The sequence below is a fragment of the Taurulus bubalis genome (assembly GCF_910589615.1).
Source record: "Taurulus bubalis genome assembly, chromosome: 2".
Taxonomy (NCBI): Eukaryota; Metazoa; Chordata; class Actinopteri; order Perciformes; family Cottidae; genus Taurulus; species Taurulus bubalis.
Window position 1 is genome coordinate 30,794,291 of NC_136590.1, and position 22,598 is coordinate 30,816,888.

General features: G+C 41.2%; 2 protein-coding genes across 2 annotated transcripts; one reads left to right on the top strand and one right to left on the bottom strand.

The window, feature by feature from the left end:
- Positions 1–672: 672 nt before the first annotated feature.
- On the top strand, positions 673–10,715 carry wdr44 (WD repeat domain 44; the record flags this gene model as incomplete). The annotated part of the gene is made up of 20 exons (XM_079238043.1): positions 673–749; positions 1,831–1,864; positions 3,243–3,314; positions 3,694–4,303; positions 4,590–4,729; positions 4,835–4,930; positions 5,065–5,201; positions 5,638–5,721; positions 5,821–5,927; positions 6,497–6,648; positions 6,752–6,890; positions 7,004–7,065; positions 8,163–8,279; positions 8,405–8,527; positions 8,632–8,823; positions 8,919–9,020; positions 9,132–9,247; positions 9,364–9,491; positions 9,601–9,735; positions 9,819–10,715. 20 exons carry the CDS (start codon positions 673–675, stop codon positions 9,905–9,907), a joined length of 2,712 nt encoding a protein of 903 aa, XP_079094169.1. The 3' UTR covers positions 9,908–10,715.
- A 160-nt stretch (positions 10,716–10,875) lies between these two features.
- LOC306754124 (U2 snRNP-associated SURP motif-containing protein) lies at positions 10,876–19,742 on the bottom strand (the record flags this gene model as incomplete). The annotated part of the gene is made up of 23 exons (XM_079238036.1): positions 10,876–11,220; positions 11,329–11,498; positions 12,318–12,428; positions 12,776–12,926; positions 13,047–13,110; positions 13,187–13,267; positions 13,639–13,828; positions 13,980–14,108; positions 14,195–14,282; positions 14,382–14,461; positions 14,553–14,715; positions 14,807–14,973; positions 15,135–15,201; positions 15,288–15,392; positions 16,554–16,597; positions 17,284–17,483; positions 17,563–17,728; positions 17,812–17,876; positions 17,967–18,073; positions 18,173–18,237; positions 18,372–18,481; positions 19,396–19,507; positions 19,665–19,742. The coding sequence occupies 23 exons, from the start codon at positions 19,740–19,742 to the stop codon at positions 11,100–11,102; spliced, it is 2,634 nt and encodes an 877-aa protein (XP_079094162.1). The 3' UTR covers positions 10,876–11,099.
- Between the last annotated feature and the right edge of the window lie 2,856 nt (positions 19,743–22,598).

Consider the following 22,598-nt stretch of genomic DNA (forward strand, 5'->3'; position numbering starts at 1 on the left):
CAAATCTCTATATTGTTATTTGTCTCAAACCCCAGTATCAGGGATGATCTCGGCTTGCAAAATACAAATGACAGCCCATCCCTGGTTTTTCCCCTTGTTGTCACGTGCTGTTCTTTAATGAATCCAGTAGAGGGCAGTATTACGGTCAAAGTCAACCCCAAATGCCATAATACTACCGTAGAAGAAGAGAGCGCCTGGGCCCCGCCCTTTGACTCACCTCGTTCGTTAGATGTATTTTCTGTGTTACTGGTTTGTTTATGACGCGACTCACTGGCCCCGTTAGCTTGACAGCTGACCGAGAGTATGCTTGTTGTAAAAACACACTCTTCGATGTCTGATTTCCTGGAGGATACTGTGCTGTGAACAACAGATTCACAAGAGGGCAGAAAGCTAGTTAGCGGTAGGCGTCGGTGAGTCGGAACGGCCAGATTACAGTTGTTAGCCTAGCATTTGGCTCATCTGTAACAGTTAACGTTATGGAGTGACGTCGGACAGGACAGCGGTGGACGAAGGCTGGACCAAGCCATTTCATTTATAACCTAGATATAGAACACGGCAGTGTATAGAGAAACAAGTGCATGCGTGTGTGACACTTACATCTCGCAGGTTAGGCTTTTAGACAGCTGCCTGGCGACTGAAATCGACTAGCTCGTGAGCTAAATTCATGTTAGCATGGCGTCAGACACAAGTGACACCGATGAATTCTATGATGCTCCCGAGGACGTTAACTTGACTCCTTCTCCCAAAGTGTAAGGAAACACATTTTTATACTATTACTTCAGATAAAAAGGACCACTGCACACGTTTTTTCCTGATTGTTTCATCTAATGCCATCAGTACCTATCCAACTTTAGCGATGACAGCTAACTAACTTAACGTTAAATTGGCAAAATGCTCATTTCTGTAGTACGTGAACTGAACTACTTCAGATTCTGGAGTGTGCTGCACATTACTATCTAGTCAGTATTGCATTATAACTATTGTGATGTTGTATAGTGTTAGTGCAGAGAGTCAACCGCAATACTCAAGTCACGTGACGTTATTCCAGAGATCAAATCGAAAATATCCATTCAAAAACCTTGTTTAGTGTAACAATGAGAAAGATCGATCTAGTTGACATTTTTGGCTGGTGAGCTCAGCTACTGAAGTCCAAATTAACCAGGAAACATTGCCATGTTTTCCAAATATTGTTAGAAAAATCGGACCAATGTATGAAGATTGATATAAATTACCCCAAGATCAAACTGTTACTTTGCTCCTTGGACTTTATCTCTATTAGAGATTATAGAAAGTGTCTGTTTAGTCAGAGTAAATACCAATTGTTGAAGCCACCATGTGGATATCCATTCTGTGCATTATTCATTCAAGACCACATGCATGTTATTAACCATGCTAGTAATTTTGAGCTTGACATTTTGTTGGTATCTTGCTTCTCTCTTTTAGTACTGATCAAGTTTAGAAACCAAACGTGTGGCTATTTAGGCTTTTTGTTGTTGTTGCTTTCTTCATTATTGATCGTGTTTTGAATAAACACCATTCAGCACACCACTGAATCAATCACAGATCAATCTTGCCTGTTTCTTGCTTTCAGACTATTCAGACAACATTTGATAGCAAACATGTCCAGAAAGTGTATTTAATGATTTGAAGAGGTCTGTATTTCTTTTTGGGGATTACATATTTGTAATTCACACGACTAAGGCTAACTGCTCAAAGTGAAAGATAAAATAATGACATGTTTGGTTTCATATTAGATTTGTTTTATCATGTTGTGTTTTAGACATTGACTTTCATTGCCTTTTTTAACCGTATCCCTTTTGTGTTTTTTAGGTCACCTACAAAGTTCACCATTCCTGCGCCTCAGGTATGTTTATCTAAGCCCAGCCACTGTTGAATCAAGGCCGTATCTGCTGGGTCGTCATTGAAATGATTATTCTGACTTTGTTTGAATGTTACCAAGGCTTGAAAGTGGAGGTAGTTAATGCATGGAGTTCAATTCAATGATATTCCTTTAGAATCCTTTTTTGAATCTGTTGAGGTAGTTTGTTACTGGTTGTTTTTAAAAGATAGATTACTTCTGATTGTTAGCGGTAGTGCCAAAGCAAAATTACCTGTTTGCTGACTTTGCTAGTTAAAATAGAGAGTTAATCAGAAAGGGTCCTCAATGAATCTGGGTATTTTAACATATTCAGGTGGGTATTGGACCTAAAACATTACACTGTTCTAGCATGAGGTGTTTAACTACCTAGAGGTGTCTGCAATGTTTCTAGTAGTTGTCTTAAGTTGCTTCAGGGTAAGATATTGGGACCCTTTGTGAAAACATTAACACAGCCTGTTTAGCGATGAGTCAGTGACTGCTAATACTCAACCCTTAGCCATGACATCTGCCACTTGCATTGGTTAGCTGGCGTCTCCCGCCTGACAGCGAGGAAAATGTAAATTAAATGTAAATTAATCATCCGGCCTTTCCCAAACAGACAGTTAGAACTGAAATTCAAATTACGCTTTCTCATGAGACAATACAAATAACAAGTACTTTATCTGCATCACAATACTGAACTGATGTTGGAATGGACCCTGGAGTGAACCTTGCCCACAGACCAGCATTAGCCATGTGCCTTAAATAAGCAAATGTGACTGGAAACATTGATTTTGCAGCAAAAGGAAATTGCACTATGGAGTAGTGTTTCATGCATAGACACAATCAGTGTGCAGACCCCTTGATTTATTTTAGAGTCAGTCACAGAGTTTACCCTCATACCAAGCAGTTGCATCAAAAATAAATTCAATTCAGTTTATTTTATATAGCCCAACATCACAAATACAAGTTTGCCTCGGAGGGCTTTACAATCTGTACACATGACATCCCTGTCCCGGGACCTCACATTGGATCAGGAAAAAACTCCCCCAATAAAGATAGTAAAAACCCTTTCACAGAGAAAAAAAGGGGAAGAAACCTGAGGGAGAGCAACAGGGTTCCCTCTCCCCGCAACAGGTTTCCCTCCCCCCGGATGGACAGAAGCAATAGATGTCATGTGGCCAAGTAAAAAATACAAAGTTAGCTGGTTATGAGAATGTTATTAATTTAGAGAAATGTGCGCATTAAACATCTATTTATTTCGCTAAGTACTGATACAAATATTATTTTTTTTATGGACGTCCATATGGAACAAAGCTGGCATTTGGCTTTTGTTATTTCTAATGTGTATCTATTGATGGACATTTTTCTGTTTCCTGGACAGTTTTCACAGAGATCAGTTAACGCTGCACAAGATGTGGCTGCATCTGAGACTCAGCAAGATGATTCCCTACTGGTAGGTGTTTCTCTTTGTTGCAGTGTCCTGTACGAAAAATGACATGAGCTTTTGTCAATAATGGAGTTTCAGCAAACATTTTTTATTTAATATTTGAAAAGTGTTTTTAAAAAGTGTTTGTGGTTCTCACAGATATCTTTGATGGTATGCTTTATCAATGGCATATCCTGCTGTGCGTTATTTGCTGTACCTTCCAGGTTTTTATTTGGATATAACTCTCGCTTCAGGTTTTTGTTTTGTGTTCACTACTAACTGAAGAAATAAAGAAAAGGTACATGTACAGCCAACAACATATTTCTGTTGTAGTTGAGCTGGATATGGGAACTTGCATCATAATTGCCGGGTTGTTAAATGAACTGTTATTTTCTCTTCCTCACAGATCATCGACAGCATCATTGAGGAGAGTCAAAAGGGAAGTGTAGGTGATGTCGGTGAGGTGGCTCAACTGTTAGATCAGCTACAACTGGATGCAGGAGCCGAACCGGAGCCAAAGGAAGAGAACCAAGCTCAGGAAGTGGCGGTTGCGGTGCCAGCTGTCGAACCTCAACTTGTCGAGAGGCCACAGGAACAACAGGAAGGTGGAGCAACAAACAACGAAGCATGCTCTTTACCTGGCCTTGAACCCGCAGATCTCCCAGGGCCATCGTCACAAGAAGGTGTTCAGCCCCCGGACATCACCAACACTGTAGGACTCAGTCGGCTGAATGGGGCTGTTGTAGCTGCAGTAAGGGAGCAGGAGCAGAGACCTGCAGATATCTTAGACCAGGTCCTGTTCACAGACAGAGCGGCAGACTCAGACTCCTCTGGGCCTATGAAACCCCCACGACAATTAACAGTGGAACCGGACATTGTAGCAAGCACCAAGAAGCCTCCTCCCTCACGCCCACCCCCTCCCAGCGGAGGTCCTCCACCAAGACCGCCTCCACCGTCTTGGCAGAGTCTGCCTTCCAAGAAGTCTCAGGAGTGTCTGAGGCCAATTGGACTGGAAGGTAGAGAAAACCGTTGAAATTGATGATTGTAATTCAACCCATTGCTAGATGAGATACTTTCCTAAAAGTATATATAAAGTACAGCCTTTTAGAGCAATAGAGCGTGTGGATAAGGTTGAAAAGCAACACTGATCTCATAATAGAAAGTCAAGTATTTGAGGGTTTTGCTGTTATCTCGCGTATTATATAGCTGTTCTAGCAAAACTACAGTGTCAAACCGCTGCATTCATGTACATCAAGCAATAATAAAATGAGATGTTGTGATCTGTCGTATGATTGTCTGCAGTGTCTGCAGTCAGCGACGATGCTCTGGAGCACTCAGGCCTGGTGTCTCCAAGCAGCACAGTGAGGAGTCTAACCAAAGAGCTGCAGCATTCCTTGGATCTGGCCAGTGCTACCAGTGGGGACAAAGTAGTGACAGCGCAGGTCAGTGAGGCAGTGTACTTGTACTCTTGATGCTCAAAAATAGAACAGTATATGGGGAAGGAGTTTGCTTATTTATTGCACCAATGATTGTTTTGCTTTTTGTAGGAAAATGAGGATGAACAGGCCTCATCTGAGGGTGGAGGACAAACTCCAGGCCCTCAACGTCCACGTTCCAACTCTGGTAGAGAACTGACAGATGAAGTAAGAGTCCCTCTGTGTTTGTTTGTATTGCCTTTATTTAGCTTGAATCCAAGCCATAACCCAACCTCTTGCACATTCCTTCCACCGACCTTTTTTATACACAAAATGTGAACTTGTGTGTTATCTTAAAACAGGAAATTCTGGCCAGTGTGATGATCAAGAATTTGGACACTGGGGAAGAGATCCCTTTAATCCAAGCAGAAGAGAAACTTCCTGCAGGGATTAACCCGCTCACTCTGCACATCATGAGGAGGACCAAGGAGTACATCACGTAAGTAGAAAATTATTCGGCTGTATTAGCAGCTGTATTGGTAAATTCAACTGGCGCAGGTAGCCAGTATAATGTCTTTCTAGATACTGTTCTATACATAAACTATTTTTGAGAAACCCAATGTGTTTTAATGAAGAAGTGGTGCTTTGTTCAGTATTGCAACATAGGTACAAACAAAAAGTGAAGGAATACACTGAATTCAGACACTTTTTTTTTTTTTTTTTTATCAAACACGCTTCCAGTAAATACATGTTTTTCTAGCAACGGCTTGCTGTCAAAAGCATCGCCAGTGTTGGGAGTGTTTTTTTTCTTCTTTTCTTTTAACAAAGGTACATTGCATGTAACATTTTCCTGACGAATAGCTTTTAAAGCCTCATTTCACAACAAATGGTACATATTCTAAAGGAAGTAGATCCGTTATATTTTTCCCTCTCAGGAATGATGCAGCACAGTCAGATGACGATGACAAGGCTCAGGCTCCACTGGCGGACACAGATGGAGGAAAACTAAAACAGAAAACGTAAGGAAATTCCAGATTGCTGGGATTTGTTTTCTTCCCCTTCTCATCACATGATCGAATATATAATATCATATTTTGCTGTCCCTTATTTCTAACCAGAACACAGTTTAAAAAGTTTCTGGGCAAGTCCGTTAAGAAGGCCAAGCATCTCGCTGGGGAATATGGAGAGAAGGCCGTCAACAAAGTGAAGAGTGTGCGTGATGAAGGTAAACGAACGCAAGTATTTTAAGCATTTGCACAGTTGGTTAGATTTCAGGATAACACTTCAAATAAAAACATGCATATTTGGAAAATTGCCTAAATTGTTAATATGCTGCTTTAAATAACATTTTACAGTACATTGTGTTTTTTGGATGACTACTACACAATATGTCCTTATTCACTTCTTACTGTCATAACCATTAATGTCGGCAGTCAAATAAATGCACTGCTGAATCATCAAACCCACAATTCCATAACATCAACAAACAAGTTGTTCCACTTATAATGAAGGACTTATTTTCCTTTGCGTCGTGACCTTTGTGTCTACATGTAGTCACCGTGTGGCAAACTGTTTTCCAACGAGTGAACAAGATTTGGCCTAGTTCCCCGAGGAATGTTTCCCTGATGACAGTGTGGCTATTAGATCTGGAACACGCTCTATATAGTAATAGAAACTGTGTTTACAGAAAATTTGTTACATTTCTCAGACTGAATGCTGCTATCAAAGTGTACGTTCATTTGAAAGGGTTTGAGTTATTTAACCTGAGTTATGCTTTTTGTTTTGTGGGCTTAGTGTTCCATACAGATCCGGATGATCCGTCGTCAAGTGACGATGAGGGCATGCCTTACACCAGGTCTGCCAAGTTCAAGGCAGCTCACAGCTTCAAGGGTCCATTTGACTTTGATCAGATTAAAGTTGTGCAAGACCTGAGTGGAGAGCATGTGGTAAGTCAGATCTCAGTTTAAAAATGCATTTAATGTTTTTAGTTTTAGAAAATATATGTACCAATGAATGCTCGGTTTCACGGCGTCTTTGTCTTTTCCTCAGGGGGCCGTTTGGACGATGAAGTTCTCCCACTGCGGGAGGCTGCTGGCGACCGCTGGCCAAGATAATGTGGTTCGCATCTGGGTCTTGAAGACTGCCTTTGACTACTTCAATAACATGCGATTAAAGTACAACACTGAAGGTAACCTCATCAGCATCTCAGATGTTTTTCTTGTTGTTGAATGATGATTGATTATTTCAATTTAGATGCTCTTTAGTGGCAGTACGATTCCGATTTTGTTTTGGCTTGTCCAGGTCGGGTTTCACCGTCTCCTTCTCAGGAAAGTTTATGCTCCACTAAATCTGACGACCACGGGGTGAGTGACATGAACCTTTTTGATTCGTGGGTTGTGGGGCCTATTTTGAAGCTATGTTAATAATAGTTTGAATATTGCAATGCTGTATATTTTACAGCAGTCTTGAGCAATGTTCCCTCTAATTTTTTTGAGCACTGAGCAAATTCTTTTTTTTTTCTGAGCGCACATTTCAGCACTGTGAGCAATTCGCAACCACGCGACCTGCCGAAAATGACCAAAAGCCTGCGTTAGCCATAGGGGATTCAAAGAGATGACAGCAAATGCATCAATATGTGTACAATGTTGATATTTATTCAATATCCTTTATAATGGCTGGACTTTGGGAACATTTTAATGATGGTATTTTACCAGTCAGTTTAGTTGAACTTCAATAAGGGGAGGTTATGACTGGAAAAAAAAAGTATCAAAGGTGTTTAGTCATTTCTCAGCAGGTACAACATTTAAGTGGAACTTCATTGAAAGAAAAATGCTAATGCAGTGCTTAACAATAATTATAGGCCTATTAAATTGACATGGTGTCATTTTTCCTGAAGGTAGCCTATATAAACAATTTAATAACTTAATATTCTTCATATTTAAATATGTCTGAAAGTTTCATCCTACCTGTGTCAGTTTGGACTATTTCATCTAGCCACTCATGTTTGAACGTTAGGCAGACCTTTTTATGGGGCGCCTGCTCTGCCTTTCTTTTCGCCATGGTAGCCTATAGCTGCTGGAGCAGGGCCCGCCAAGAGGAGCCTAAACAGCGCCGGCCCGAGCTCATGTGGCGCTCTGGGCGAGCTTCACTCCTGGCGCCTGGAGGAGGACAGCGGGGGTGGGGGGTGCTAACGGAGGCAGAGAGAGCACATGTCGAGAAACGGTACACTGATTGGCCAAGAAGACTCGACACGGCACATCAAAGATCTTATTATTGAGGAGATGGCTCACGCCTATCTCAGAAACACTGGCGCAAAAATTATTTTTAACCCCTGAAAAAAAATCGTGTGCGCGGTCTGAAAAATCTATTGCGCGGCCACTTCGACTGCCCTGCGCGGCCGCGCGCAGCTTAGAGGGAACACTGGTCTTGAGCCTCCTAACAGATTGTACTCTCGCCATAGGCAAGTTGTGCTCCAGAGGACCAAGACACAGAAGATAGGAATGTCCCTTTCCGTCAAGTCCCCTTCTGCAAGTATAAGGGTCATACGGCTGATCTATTGGACTTGTCCTGGTCAAAGGTGATGTCTTACTGCCAACTCTTTTATCCTTTAATCTCTTTTCACACACTTTAAACACTCTCAGTACTGTTTTTTTGTATTTTATCTCTCCTCTTACTTTTTTTTCTCTTCATTTGTCAATCCAGAACTTCTTCCTTCTCTCTTCTTCCATGGATAAAACGGTCAGATTGTGGCACATATCCAGGAGGGAGTGTCTCTGCTGCTTTCAGCACATTGATTTTGTCACAGCCATTGCTTTCCATCCCAGAGTAAGTTGAGTGACCCTGCGTAACTTCTTTCACCACAAATAACATGGCTAATTATTTCGTCCCCCAGATTGTATTCATAGTAAGATGTGCCTCTTGTTTCCCAGGATGACCGATACTTTTTAAGTGGCTCTCTGGATGGAAAGCTACGGCTCTGGAACATTCCTGACAAAAAGGTGGCGTTGTGGAATGAGGTGGACGGCCAGACGCGCCTCATCACAGCAGCTAACTTCTGCCAAAATGGGAAGTATGCCGTCATTGGCACCTACGATGGGCGATGCATCTTCTATGACACAGAGGTACCTTTTTCTGCCAAGACATGGTTTCAATATTATTATTTGTTTGTCATGACAGCATTTGTTCTAAGATTAAATGTATATTTCTGTTTGCTTAGCGTCTGAAATACCACACTCAAATTCATGTGAGGTCCACCAGAGGCAGGAACAAAGTTGGACGAAAAATCACCGGCATTGAACCTCTACCCGGAGAGAACAAGGTAGCGTCTGATCTACACTACCAATGCATCTGCAGTGTGTTCGCCGTCACTGTAATGAGGCATGTCTGTCAGACTTGTAAATGACTAATGTCCTCCCCATCACCTTGATAGATTTTGGTGACCTCAAATGATTCCCGCATTCGCCTTTATGACCTGAGGGACTTGTCTTTATCCATGAAATACAAAGGTTACGTCAACAGCAGCAGTCAGATCAAGGCGAGCTTCAGGTGAGGACGGCTCTCTTTTATGTAGCTTTGACGGGTAGCGGTAACAATTGAGTCACAAAAGTCTTGTTTCTATGTTGCACTGCACCTCAATTTACCCTGGGATTATCTTCCTACAGCCATGACTACTCCTTCATAGTCAGCGGCTCAGAGGATAAGTATGTGTACATCTGGAGCACGTACCACGACCTGAGCAAATTCACTTCCGTACGACGGGACCGCAATGACTTCTGGGAAGGAATTAAAGGTAATTGTGCTCTGTCGTGAATGACAAACATTATTGTAATGCAACCACTTGTCTGATTTATTTGTTCCCATTGATTTAGCCGATATTAAAACGTATACTTATCTTTCAGCACACAATGCAGTCGTCACCTCAGCAATTTTTGCACCGCACCCAGGCCTTATTGTTCCACAAGAAGCTGGAGCAGACAAACCAGAAGCAGAGTGCAAGAGCCTGGACTCCACAGACTCTGAAACAATACCCTCAGGTACATTTTAAGTAATACATGGGCATTTTTCATGACAGCAAGGCTGCCGTTTCAGTGCTATAAAATAGCATTGTCATTTGCAGGAGCCCTGAAGACGGATCACACAGAGGTTCTACTCTCCGCTGACTTTACTGGAGCCATCAAGGTTTTCATCAATGTAAAAAAGTACTGAGCACTCCCCACACTCAGTTCTGAAGATGAAGGACAGCCCGTCACCCAACTACCTAATGGTTACTGCTCTGAGACAAAGAGCCTTCTGTAGCTTCCTTGGAAGAACAGGGACCCTAAAATGGAAGATGAGGGAATGGGTGGAAGAAATTGACTGTATAATACAGACAAGGTGTGATTCCCTGACATTTCAATTTTTTTTATCTTTAATACCAAGCAACTGTGAATGGTTTGGCATTAAGAAAGAGCCAGAAATGCCAAGTGTGTGTGTGTGTGTGTGTGTGTGGTCTGTTCAGGTATGTGTTAATTTACAGCTGTGTGGTCAAGATTGAGTGTAGCTACAAGGCTATTTGTAGTAGAATGGGCAGCTTACTAATTTCTTTTTGCTTTCACATTTCAAATAAGTTAAGTACAAGACACTGTCCTAATGTCAGTCTCAAAGATGAATGTGTCTTATGTAAAGATATGGAACCATTTTCTTGAAAGCAAGATGGTTTGAAATTTGTGCCTATGAAATCTAGATTGCTTTTCTAAATTCAACTCCTCAAGCCTTCCTCTAAAATATATCTAACATTTTAGCAGATGACTGCAAATCTACGGTACAGGACATCTGAATATGGTTACTAATGATTAGGGCTGGGTATCTCGCAATTTTTCAGAAACAATACTGGCTCTTAAGTACTTTTGATAAATAGTTGTCAAATGAAAGCACATTTCATTCTAAAAATAGTACTGTAAATTCAGTGTGTAATATTGCATATTTGCCGCTTTTGTAAACGGAACCAAATGCTCCATTCATTTCCTCAATAAAAGTCCAAACAAACTAGAAGAATGTTTGTTGACAACCTTTTTTTTAAACTTCAAACTATTTAGTAGAGTGAAAATGTTTTGATACCTGGCCCTACCAAACATGTTCTCCACACACACACGCATTCATCACCAACAGTGATTTATTTAGTTTCAGATCTTTGCAGCAACATTTCTGGTTATCATTTTAAAAACAAACATAAAAACAAAAATATATATAATTAGTTACAGTGTTCAAACTTCATCATACAAAAAGAGTGCTGAATCTGGATGCTAAATGGATAGTGAGTTGGGACCAAGAGAACAGACGAGTGAGTCTGTCAGTTTTAAGAGCAGTGAGTAACCTACGGACACCAGCTGGCTAGTGGAGGAGAAGGGTCAAAGTTGAGTCAATGTTTGCTCTTCTTCGCCTTCTTGTGGGAACGATGCGGCGACCGTGACCTGGACTTCCTTGTCCGCCGGTCTGGAGATGGTGATCGGGAACGCTTGGACCATTTGGGAGACCTTGTCCTGTTCAAAAATAAATAAAGAAGAGGGTTGAACATAAGAAATTGACTTTAAGAAAAGGAATCCAGATCAATACAATAGAAATCTACAAAAACATCTTATTGCACTTGCTTTGACGGGGAGATGCTCCTCGACTTCCGGGTCTTGTCATCGGGATCTCGACTCCATCCTCGTCGTTTGACCCCGTCTTCACTTCTTTTGCTCCTGTCTTTTTCCCTTCGGTCATCTTTTGACTTGTCTTTAGACTTTTTCTCATTCTTTTCTTCATCTTTTTCAAACTCCTATAGTAGACAAGGTAAATACAAGTTATAAATCCCAATGAAGTCCGATATAGGCTTCTGTGTCTTTACCTGTTGAAACGCAAAACACGACATGGAACCTGCTTGTACCTCACAAACCCACTCATTTGTGCATAATAGCTTACCGGTTCACCACAATGGGCAGCTGCTTTGTCAAAGTCATACCTGTGCTTAACTATTCCACCTATTAACATAATTATTACAGACCTGCAGATGTGTACCAATCCAGTACATAAACATTGACATCTACAGGCAGAGAAAGTTTATTTTATATTTTATAGAAGCGGTTTCCTGTGTGGCCAAAAATATTGGCAGCAAAATGTTACCAAAATATTTGGGGCAGAGTAACTGTTCTTAATTATTCAACAGAGACTGTGCTGGAGTAAACAAACCATAAATTGCATGTTTACCTCAAACAGCAACTTTAGCTAGACTTTCCTTCCCTGTAGGTCGCGCAAATTGTACGAACTCTGCACATCTGAAACTGCGAGCCCTGTGGCTCTGCAGTTCCACATGGCCTGTGTCTGATTTTTGAGTGCTTTGCATCAGTAATACTGCTTTTTACTGTGCCAATTGACTAATTTCATGGTCTAATTTTAATATCCTGTACATTTTGCCCCACACTGTTCTTGATTAAAGACATATTTCTATTACATATCAGCGATGGTTGCATTTTTGCTTTAGAGACCCTCGACAGCCGAATAAAAAGGTGTATATAATAACAGTGCATAATGAACTGCCTTAATTCAGGACACTTCCAATTTTCTGAGGGTAAAATCGAACAAGTATCCAGTCGCCCACCTTCTGTAGAAGTTTGTTCCTGTAGTGCTCTACTTGTTGTTGTATGCTCATTCCAGACTTCCTCGACCTCTTGCCGGATTCCAGCTCGTCTTGGGTCTTCATGACCTTTACCTGTGTCAAGACACATCAAATCAGTTCTGCATATTTATCTAACTATCATTTGACATTTTCAAACCACTACCGTTGGGAGGCAGCTCACTATGGAGTGAAATGTAAATTGGTGTAAGGGAATCAGAATAAGCTCGTAGAGCTTTGTTCCAGCTGTTTTATTCAACAAGTGATGCTGAATAAAACTCACAAGAAAACTACATTTCAATAGCATCATCCTTCCTAAATTAGATTCTGTATATTTCAGATTTAAAACGGGTTATTTAAGTGATTTACCAAAGTGGATGGGTTGAATTGCAGCAAATACTACAGATTTATATAAAACAAAACACTATTAAATATGGACTTGCCTCCAGTTCTCTCAACCGTTTCCTCTTGCTCTCAGACATCTGAAAACTTTTGAGGGAGCTCTGGAAGTCTGCACTCTCATACTTGGACAATCTGCCGGAGTCATCACTACTGTCACTCTGTGAGTCTTCTTCTCCATCCTGCGAGTTGACGCTGTCACCGGGAGAGAGAAGAACAATACATTTCCATACCATTTGACAGTTTACATACAGGGTGTGTGCTTCTTGCAAATGTAGACGCATGATGCATTGATACCAACCACAGAGGCCTTACCTTACATTCACTTCATCTTTGTTGTTTGGCTCCACCACCATGTCCCATTTTGACTCAGTCTTGGCTGAGAGAGAAAGGAGAAAGATGAGCAGGAGGGAGAAGATGGATATGATCTATGAGTGCATCTTTACCTGTGTTACCTTGAGAAAATGCCCCAGTATCAGCCGTCTTCTCCCACTTAGACAAAGGCACTCTGGAGAGAGGAACATTGCTCTCTTCCACTGAGAAAAAAAAAAAAAAGAGACAGTGAGTACAAGTATGGTAGATGCTTTTTTAAATTATGTTCTGTCCTTGCATGCCCTGTTCTAATATATTATGTATATTACTTTATTATGTCTCTTGTGTGCACTTTTACCCTGTCTGCTGCTGCAATCTTGAAATGTCCCCACTACGGGACTAATAAAGGAATGTCTAATCTAAAGTTCTCATGAAGGTCTGAGTGCGCACTCAGCTACCGACAACAACCCATGAGAGGGTGGATTGATTGTGTATCGATTCATGACACTTGAGTTGGGCAGATAATTGACAACAAGGACAGGAAACGGTGGACTTCTGGTTGAAAGATGTGCTTTTGATATGCATGTAGACTCACAGGGCATTCCATCAATGTCATCAATGGTCACCCCTAAGGGAACACCGTCTATGTCATCAACAGGGACTCCGTCCAAAGGGTCCCAGCCTAAGGGGCAGCCGTCAAGGTCATCCACAGGAGCTCTGTGCGAAGGTAACCCTTCTCTAGGTGTGTTTTCCATTGGCGCACCATCGATAAAGGAGGGTACTTCCTGCAAGGAGACAGACGTTTGTAGTGTTCGTGAGAAAATATGTTTGAACGTCATGTTCTTTCGTGTTGAAATATGTTTCAACATGAACAGCTGTCAAATTTGTTGAACTGCCATTATGTCGATAATGAGCAGAAATAATGATCCAAATCACCTCTGCTGTCTCTTTCAACTCCTCCACTGCTTTGGAAAAGCCCAGAAAGATGTTTTGAAGGTGGATTAAATAAGGCTCCGGGTATATGGCCCAGTCTTCCCACGCTCTAAAACAACACGTGACCTTTTGCTGTGAAGACAGGAAATACAAATGCTTTCCTTTTGTTGTTCGTTATGGTAAATGTCCTTGTGTGAAGCAAATAAAACACGGGTTACCTTAAACTGTTCTGCCTGCAGCCTGGCTTGTATGTTTTTATGCGCCGCATTAAGGTCTCCAAATATCTGTGCTAGCTTTGTTTCAAAACTGAAAAGACAGAGCCAAAAAACACGCTAAGACTGTCACATGGAGAAGAAATAAAAGATGACAAAAGTGTGAAAGCTGATTCGAGGGAAAGTATCTTACTATTTACGATAATATGATGCACCGGCTACTTTGGCACATGAATTGTGTAAGATATCTGACACGAGATACAATCTGGCCATCTGTGGGAAAGAGGACAACAAAAAAAGGTGAGTAAAATCAACTATGGTTTACATAGAACTTCTGTGCAACTTTGTTTATATAAACACTGGCCTTCTTCTGAAGGGGCGTCTGAAGCAAGGAAAACGATTCAGTGATGTGTCCCACTACTTCCTCTGCTGCATCTGCTCGCTCAAGACAGAACAGCATGGCATTGGCGATATCTTCTCTGTCTGGAGTGAGCTCTTTAAGCAACGTCTCCAGCCTCAGTTTGTGCCTGAATTGCATAGAATAACACAGGTTTACATTTAATTCCACTAAAGTGATATGCATAAATAAATGTCACTATGCCGGCTGGACACACTTACTCAGTTCTAAGCTGCCCTTTCTTCACCTCTTCCTCAGGGGGACCGTCATCATCATCTGCCCGTTCTTCATCTCTCTCAGAGTAATTGTTTATGATCGGGGGTCTCCACATGGATCCTCCCCGGAACATACGAAAGTCTGCTGTCCTCCACTCTGTCGGGGACTGTCCCTGTGGTAAGGATGAAGGCCAGGTGAATATAAACAAAAAAAAGATAGAAAGAATTGGAGCATGACTTGTGAGATTAACAAGGAAAGTAGAGAACAGCTTTTACTTCTTCCAGGTAAAATCCTAAAAGTCTGAAGAAACAAGGCGTTGCAGTAAAAGCTTACCTGCAGGATGGAGAACAGTTTCCAGCGATAGTACACATGATCTTGGCTTTTGTTGTCAAAAAGGAACCTGAAACAATAAAGAAGAAGAGAATCAAATATGCTCCCTTCCGAGGTCACCGAGGCCAACACACGACCAGGTGCAGTGATCCTTACCTGTAATCTGGATTGCTTTTCTCCTTGTTCATAATTACGGCTTCAAACACGGGGCCTTCACGCACCACAAACTCTATCATCCTGTGAATGAGGAATGATAGGTTCCTGGAGGAAAAGAAGAGTATCAGAGCAGGGTTTGCACGGTGTCGGTCATTTACAGGCTGAGATCTCTAAAACCTCTTCACGCTGAACTAGTGGCACATGCAAGCTGCAAGCTGACTGTCAGATTGAATGCAGTTGACCGCCAACAGTCTCGCAATTTGAAAAAAATATTGACCATAATAAGGCGACAGCCCCTGGAACACACCATTTTGCAAAACTGCATAGTCACTGTCCTCTGTGCAGACAGTGCGTCAGCATACTTTAATGTTCCTGAGTCACTGTGTCCACGGAAGGGGTAAAATAAATCACACAACATCACAGCATCTATTCACTGACTTGGATTTTAAGATGTGAAAGCCCCAATCCATAGTTTAGCCATTTTACCTTGATTGTAGAAAGGGTTCCAACAACATCACATGATATTTTACAGGCCTGATTTTATATAGTAAAAATATTGCAATGGTCTAAAAAAAATAATTAAAAAAAGCATCAAGGTGATATAGAGAAGTTAGTGTGGCTTGGGGCTACAGGCCTGAATCCTCTCTGAACGGGAGCGTCAGTGTGTTCATGCAGTGTTACCTGGTTGTATGTCAGAGCTAGCACTGCAGTTAGACCTTCATATTACTCACTACACTAACCTGAAGCGGTACTTAGTTTGATTTATGGCACCAGCATGAATCCACGTCGTCTGACTTGGGTTAATATGAAATCTATCTGCCTTCTAGCTGTATCGGTCTGCAGTGTCTCAGCCTACCCATGGGAAACCCAGGCTCAAAAATGTTGGTTTAAATCAATGGCTCTGACAGTCATTTACACAGTCTACTGCTTTTCACAATAACACATATTAATAAGATGGTAAGGAACAACATTAATTATCTAAGGTATTTGAGCAAACTAAAAGGAGCAAAGACTAGTGTCTATAAAAGAAAATACTAACTGCATTCATTGTATCTAAATCTGAGGCCATCAGGACATTTGACATCTACAATAAGAACCCTGAGTCTTGCGCTGCCGATGTCAAAATGTCCACAGGGCCGTTTACCAAGTCCAATGTCGGATGCATTAACAGCTCTGAGGACCGGAACCTCCTGACTGAATCTGTATGGGTCGTATGACACTGGTGTTATTACAGCTGGTCAATCGTAGTAAGAAGAGTGTGTGTACCTTTCGGTTGGGATAACCACTTTGACTACGGCTTCGGACAGAGTCTGTTTGTGAAGTCAAATATTGAGAATATTAAAAAGTGAGTACTTGTACAGATGAAACACTGCAGGATACATACAGCATAGAAAACGACGATAGCATTCAGTCAACGAAATGAGGGGAAGGTGACACAGCTTTAGGAAACTATTCTAAAATGCTAAACCAGCTCAGCTAATTTATCTAAAAGGTTTATATTTACATTTTTTAATACAACGTCAAACTGTTATGTTACTTTGAATTAGTGCATTTCTTTACCCTGCACCCTGTGATATGGCACTACATGGACATGGTGATCTATTAGATGAAAGAACAAACATGCAACATAACACACAACTTTTTACAATAGTTGATGATGACCGACTACATTGTATTATTCTGAATCAGTTGTAGAACCCAGTGCAAAAATGTTTGTATTTTGTATTTAATATTGAGGCCAAATAACACATTTTCAGAGTGTGCCTATTTCTAAAACAAAGATGGCAGAAAGAATGGAGCCATGCTCCTTATATAAGTATGCAGGAAAATCTTCTCTAAAGACTCATCTTCATTAATAATTTTAATTTTGTACAAACTCTAATTCCCATTTCTAGTGCACCACTATCCCAATGCAGTTAACATCCATCACTTGAGCCTCTAGTGCTAAACACATATTACAAAGAAACAATGGTCATGCAAACAGAGACAACTTTACCTTGTCAAGCTCTCCTTTGGACATGCCAAGCGGCTTGGTGAAGTCATTGCGGAAGCGATCTCTTGGCTGAGCATTGAAAGGGAGCCCAGACTGAGGCGGCGGTGTGGCCCTCACCCCCACCGGTGTGTAGAGAGGCTGGGGTGGAATCCGAGCTGGTTTACCCCATCCAAGCTTCATTTCAAACCCCATAATCACTTTACCTATAAAACATTATCACAGTCATTGTTGAGCACAACCATACAGTTGGAGTTGTTAGATATTCTTAAGAGTCAACCGTACCATCAAGTGAAGTCAAGGCTCTCTCTGCATCTTTCCGTGTCATGAAAGCCACAAAGGCTCTGTTGGACGTCCTGCAGCGCTCCTCGTCTGTTCGGGGCCACATGATCTTCACACTGGCCAGGGGACCGTACTTACCAAACTCTTTGCAGAGAATCTCCTCGTTCATCTGAAAAAGGAGGGAAAAAACGAACGGTGAGAGATGTACATCTATGCTGAGCAAAGCCGATCAAACTCAATGTGCTCCTTTACCTTTGGGCTAATGCAGCTAATGTAGAGGTTAGTGGTGGTTGGCACTGTCAGGTCATCATATAATACTGTCGAGGGAAAAGCAGGATGGAGGTTGGCATGATTTAAAGGCTAGACATTTTCGATGAACAGAACCATTTTTGTTGAGGTATTCTTACCTGACCGTCCTGATAACGGTGTGTCCAGTTCTCCAAATCCTCCTCCACCACCACCACCAGTGTCATTTTTCTTTCTTTTATATCTTTCCTCTCGCTCTTCTTGTATTCTGCATTGTTCAAACATAATTATAGGCTTATACATGCCAAAAAGACATTAACTTATTGAACTGAAACATGATATTAGGCACATTTGCAAAAAGACTTACAGCTTAAGTTCTTCTTTGAAGAGTTCCAGATTACTCTTCTTCTTTTCGTCTTTTCGTTTAAACGTCTATTAATCAAACAAGAATCCATTGTGGTCATTATTAGAAGTAACCAAGCAACATTTAAAGGTTATAAAGTATTTATTATCTTACTTAATTCAGTACATTATACCAAAAAACAAACATCGGAGTACCAACTTACAGACTTTTTGCTTTCAGCAGATGATGCTGGTGAACCATGCTGGGACACGGGGACAAACTTGCTAGCAGGCCTATACAGTTTATTTTTCTTGACCTCTGCTGCTTCCTCTTCTGCAAAAAGTAAGCAAAGCAATCATTGAATACCGACTATCCAACAATTATTTAGGTGTGCAAACTATAGTTTAAGTAATAGTAAATTAGAGCCAGTGTTGTGGTCAAGACCACATAAATCAAGACCAGGACCAAGGCCAGGTGAGTCCCACACTGCATGATAAACTTAAGATAACATTTGGAACATGCGAACCATAGACACTCTAACTGATCTGAAAGATCCACATTCACGTTAAAACACCCACAAAAAATAAATGAAGATTCCTCTTTGTTTACCTCTTTCATTGCCATATAAACTGTATGTATACGTGTACCATGAGAAATGCCTTGATAACATAATCAAAAGGCACAGGTGAATGTTTGGTGTGAGGTTCCTTTGTTGTCTATGAATAATCCCAGTAATGTTCAGATTAATCAGACAAAGCAAGAAGATGTAAAAATGCAGTCGACTCCGAGACGAGACCTTCAAAAATGTGGTCTTGAGCCCGAGGCTAATCTCGAGCACTATAACACGGATCTGAGCGGCTCAGTCAGCTGCTGTGTTTGCAATGTCTTTATGTGCGAGAGTACGTTGAAGAACTGTTCAGTGTCGGAAGAGATTTACTTTTTAAAATTACAGTGATAATGGACTGCTGGCTTCGGCACCGCAGAGTGCATGAATTTTATTAAGCCATTCAAAAGATATGGGCACTAATTTAAGACGGTGAACTATTTCACTGCCGAGTCAGCTTGATATTCTAAAATAACTATTTTCAGTTAACTTTATTGATTTCCAATTCATTATTGGACCAGATAACTCATAATTCATCTTTTGTCCAGACATACCATGCAAAGAAAGTGGAAGAGACTTGCGATGTGGCTGTGTACTATCATCATAATGCAAGATTGAGATTCATGAAGTCTTGGATGCTGACCTTTGGTAGCATTCACAATACCCCCGCGGACAAAAGTTTTCACTCCGCTCTTCTCGTTGGTCTCAAAAGATGCTAAGAATTCTTCAAAAACTTCTGCTGCTTTTTCTTCCGCCTAGAATGTCACACAGAAACATGTTCAATACATGCATCTCATTCATCCCTTGGTTCACTGTTGACCAAATTCACAATTCTAGTATTGGTGATCAGTTTTCAAAATTCAAAAAGCACTAAATCATATCAAATATTACAACATCCCCAAACCTCCATACCTTTTTCTTGAGGTCTTCTTGTTCTTTCTTTGAGAGTGTTTTGATCGGAATGACAGGTTTTCCTTTTCTATCTGCCATGCTCGAACTGCAAAACAATAACAACAATAATAAATAAATTAAGTAAAACAACTAAAAGTAGTTCACAATTTTTTGTTCAGTTTTGCATAATATATGGCAATGTGATCATATAACGTTAATAGATGCAGTCAATATGTGAGGGAAACACACAGAAGAAGGTGTCAAAGCTTTAAACTTTGCACATTTGAACAACACAGTATCCCCCCCCCCCCCCCCTATTCACACACTGCAAACTGTCTCAAACATATGGTCAGATGGACTGTTTAACCCTCACGAGCAGATACACTCTTCTATTATATACATCGTTTCCACTCGAAACCAGTCAACAAACGCACTGGGAGTCCATACAGGGCACGCACGGCGTTGTTTTTGGTCAGTTTGCAGCACAAATGATGTTTAAAAACAGAAAAAGGGCCCTGGACTAAACGTGAGCTATCATGACACTTTGCTAACAAGAGCTAACAGTCATGCTTAGCTTAGCTACCTGTCGCTAAACTAAACCCCGCGTTCACCTTGACACACGAGTAACGCTGCACACAGCGGCTATTTTACCTGTCGAGCATTCCCCCTGATAAACTCACAACACCTCACAGACATGCAACAACCCCTTTATATCCGCCAAGCATGTATCTGCTAGCTCTGCTGCCACAGTGAGTCCCTCGGCTAACGCTAGCTACCGCAACAGTCCTCTTATTTTCTTCTTGTATCGCCACATGAAAAGCGCCCGACGGACCCGCATAGGAAGAGCATTACGCCGCACTGCATGCACATGGCTCACCGCGTGAGCTGAAACTGTAACTTACAATGTGTGTCATGCTATTGCTTCACCATTTTTTGTTTTGGGGCTGCGACGACAGTAGATTTCTACAACCAAACACGAAGCTACGAGGAGGCGAGACGTCCGACTGGAGCGGAGGACGCCTGCTCGGTGGGCTCCGTCCGCAAGGTAGTAAACGAGTCTGTCTTCTGCACCTACACATAACACACTATATATTTACTATTTATATATTCATGTTCACTCCTTCTCTCGTGGGGGGATTTTGACTTTCTTAGGATGTGTTGTCAAATTATTCGTGTGCTTACTGCTGCAGTTTAAACGAGGATCGCTCCATCCTCGTATTCCCACATGAGCTGAGGTCACCGATGGCAGGAGAGTTACCTCTACTGTAACAGTGTGCTGAAGTTTGAGGTTCAACCAGGTCTTGGAGTTTCTGATGATGATGATGATGATGATAATAATAATAATAATAATAATAATAATATTAATGATAAATAGATAGATAGATAGATAGATAGATAGATAGATAGATAGATAGATTGATACTGTATTCATTTGTTTGAAATTTGTTTGTGGCAGCAGCAAGCAAAGTTACATAGAAGACACAAATATTAGGTATAACAAATACTCAATATATACAACAAAACAGCAGAGCATATTACATTCAAGAAAATTAAACAATAAAGAAAGTTTAAAAAATACAAAGTATTTGCAGTGTATATGAAGTGTATATAAGTATATGCAGTGAAATATACAATAATAATAACAATTCCGCAAGAAATGTTGGCTGGGAGTGAATTTTTTACAAAACTATCTGTTAAAGCCCTACTTCCAAGGCAAAATGTCACCAAATCACCAACATCTTAATATAATCAACAGAGAGGAAGGATTCAGCTGATTCATCGTTCGTACTTTTAAGATGTACCTAGTATCTCAGTAGGAGACATTAAATAAAGTGATATTCTTCATACTCTCTTCTTGGCTCGCTGGTTCCCCGTTGACAGTATATCAACAGTGAACCACAATAGCCGTAGACTGCATTTCTAAATATCTCTAATGATGAGCTTTATTTTTTATTTTATGACACTAATCAGGGAAACATTCTAACCTTTGATCAATTCACCTCGTTTGTTTCCATCAATGTTAGCGACGCCCACCAAGTGTTTGTGTTCCAGTTGAACAGTTTATCTTGGAAATGTATCATAATAATTCATTTTTTACTTTAGGATGTTGTGACCATAGACTGTATAGGAGAAGATGTTACACGTGTGTCATTGTCTTGGCCAAGAAAACCATCGTGGGCTGACCTGAGGACCATTTGGCAGATAAGGGGTGCTTGGGGCTGACCGGAGGGGCCTTTGAGCTATTTTAATTCTCCTCTGGTGTGACATTATGGGAGAAAAGGAAATGCCCCTTTAGGACCTTGAAATATAATAATGCTGTTTTGGAAATTATATCAGCAAAGATTTACAGAGGGTTTTACTCATACCTTCCACGCTCCAGTCTTCCAGTAGTTGTCACTTAACCAGGAGTAGCAGTAGATGATAAACCATAATTGCTAACCAGTGAACAAAGTAGGGCAGTAACGGCCATATTTCGATGCTATAGCCTCTGATATAATCTCCTTTGGTCTACCTGATGCATTATGTTACAGTATTAGCCTCTTCAGAGGGAAGTGGCACCACATGACACTTAGCATTGCTTAAATAGCTTGATATGATTTTGTTGTTATCATACTGATTAATCATAATTTGTTCATAACCATCCACTGCCGCTCCAGGCATTGGGAGCAAAACAATTATGGAAATCTTAATTCTGGTTTGATTGAGGGGCCCCAAGAGCAGCACACAGGGGCAGGGGCCCCGCACTGCTGGGAGCTTGGTATCAGCTGGTGGAGGAAGGGTAGAAGCTTAAAATGGCCACCATACCCTGCTCACCATCACCATCACCATCATCATCAGCAGCAGCACCACCTCAGAAGCCCATCCCCTAGCGTCCGTCCAGGGAATGTGCCCCGTATGCGCATGGGCGGAGAAACTGCCGCTGTGCGCTGTTATTATTGTAGGAGTAAATTCTTT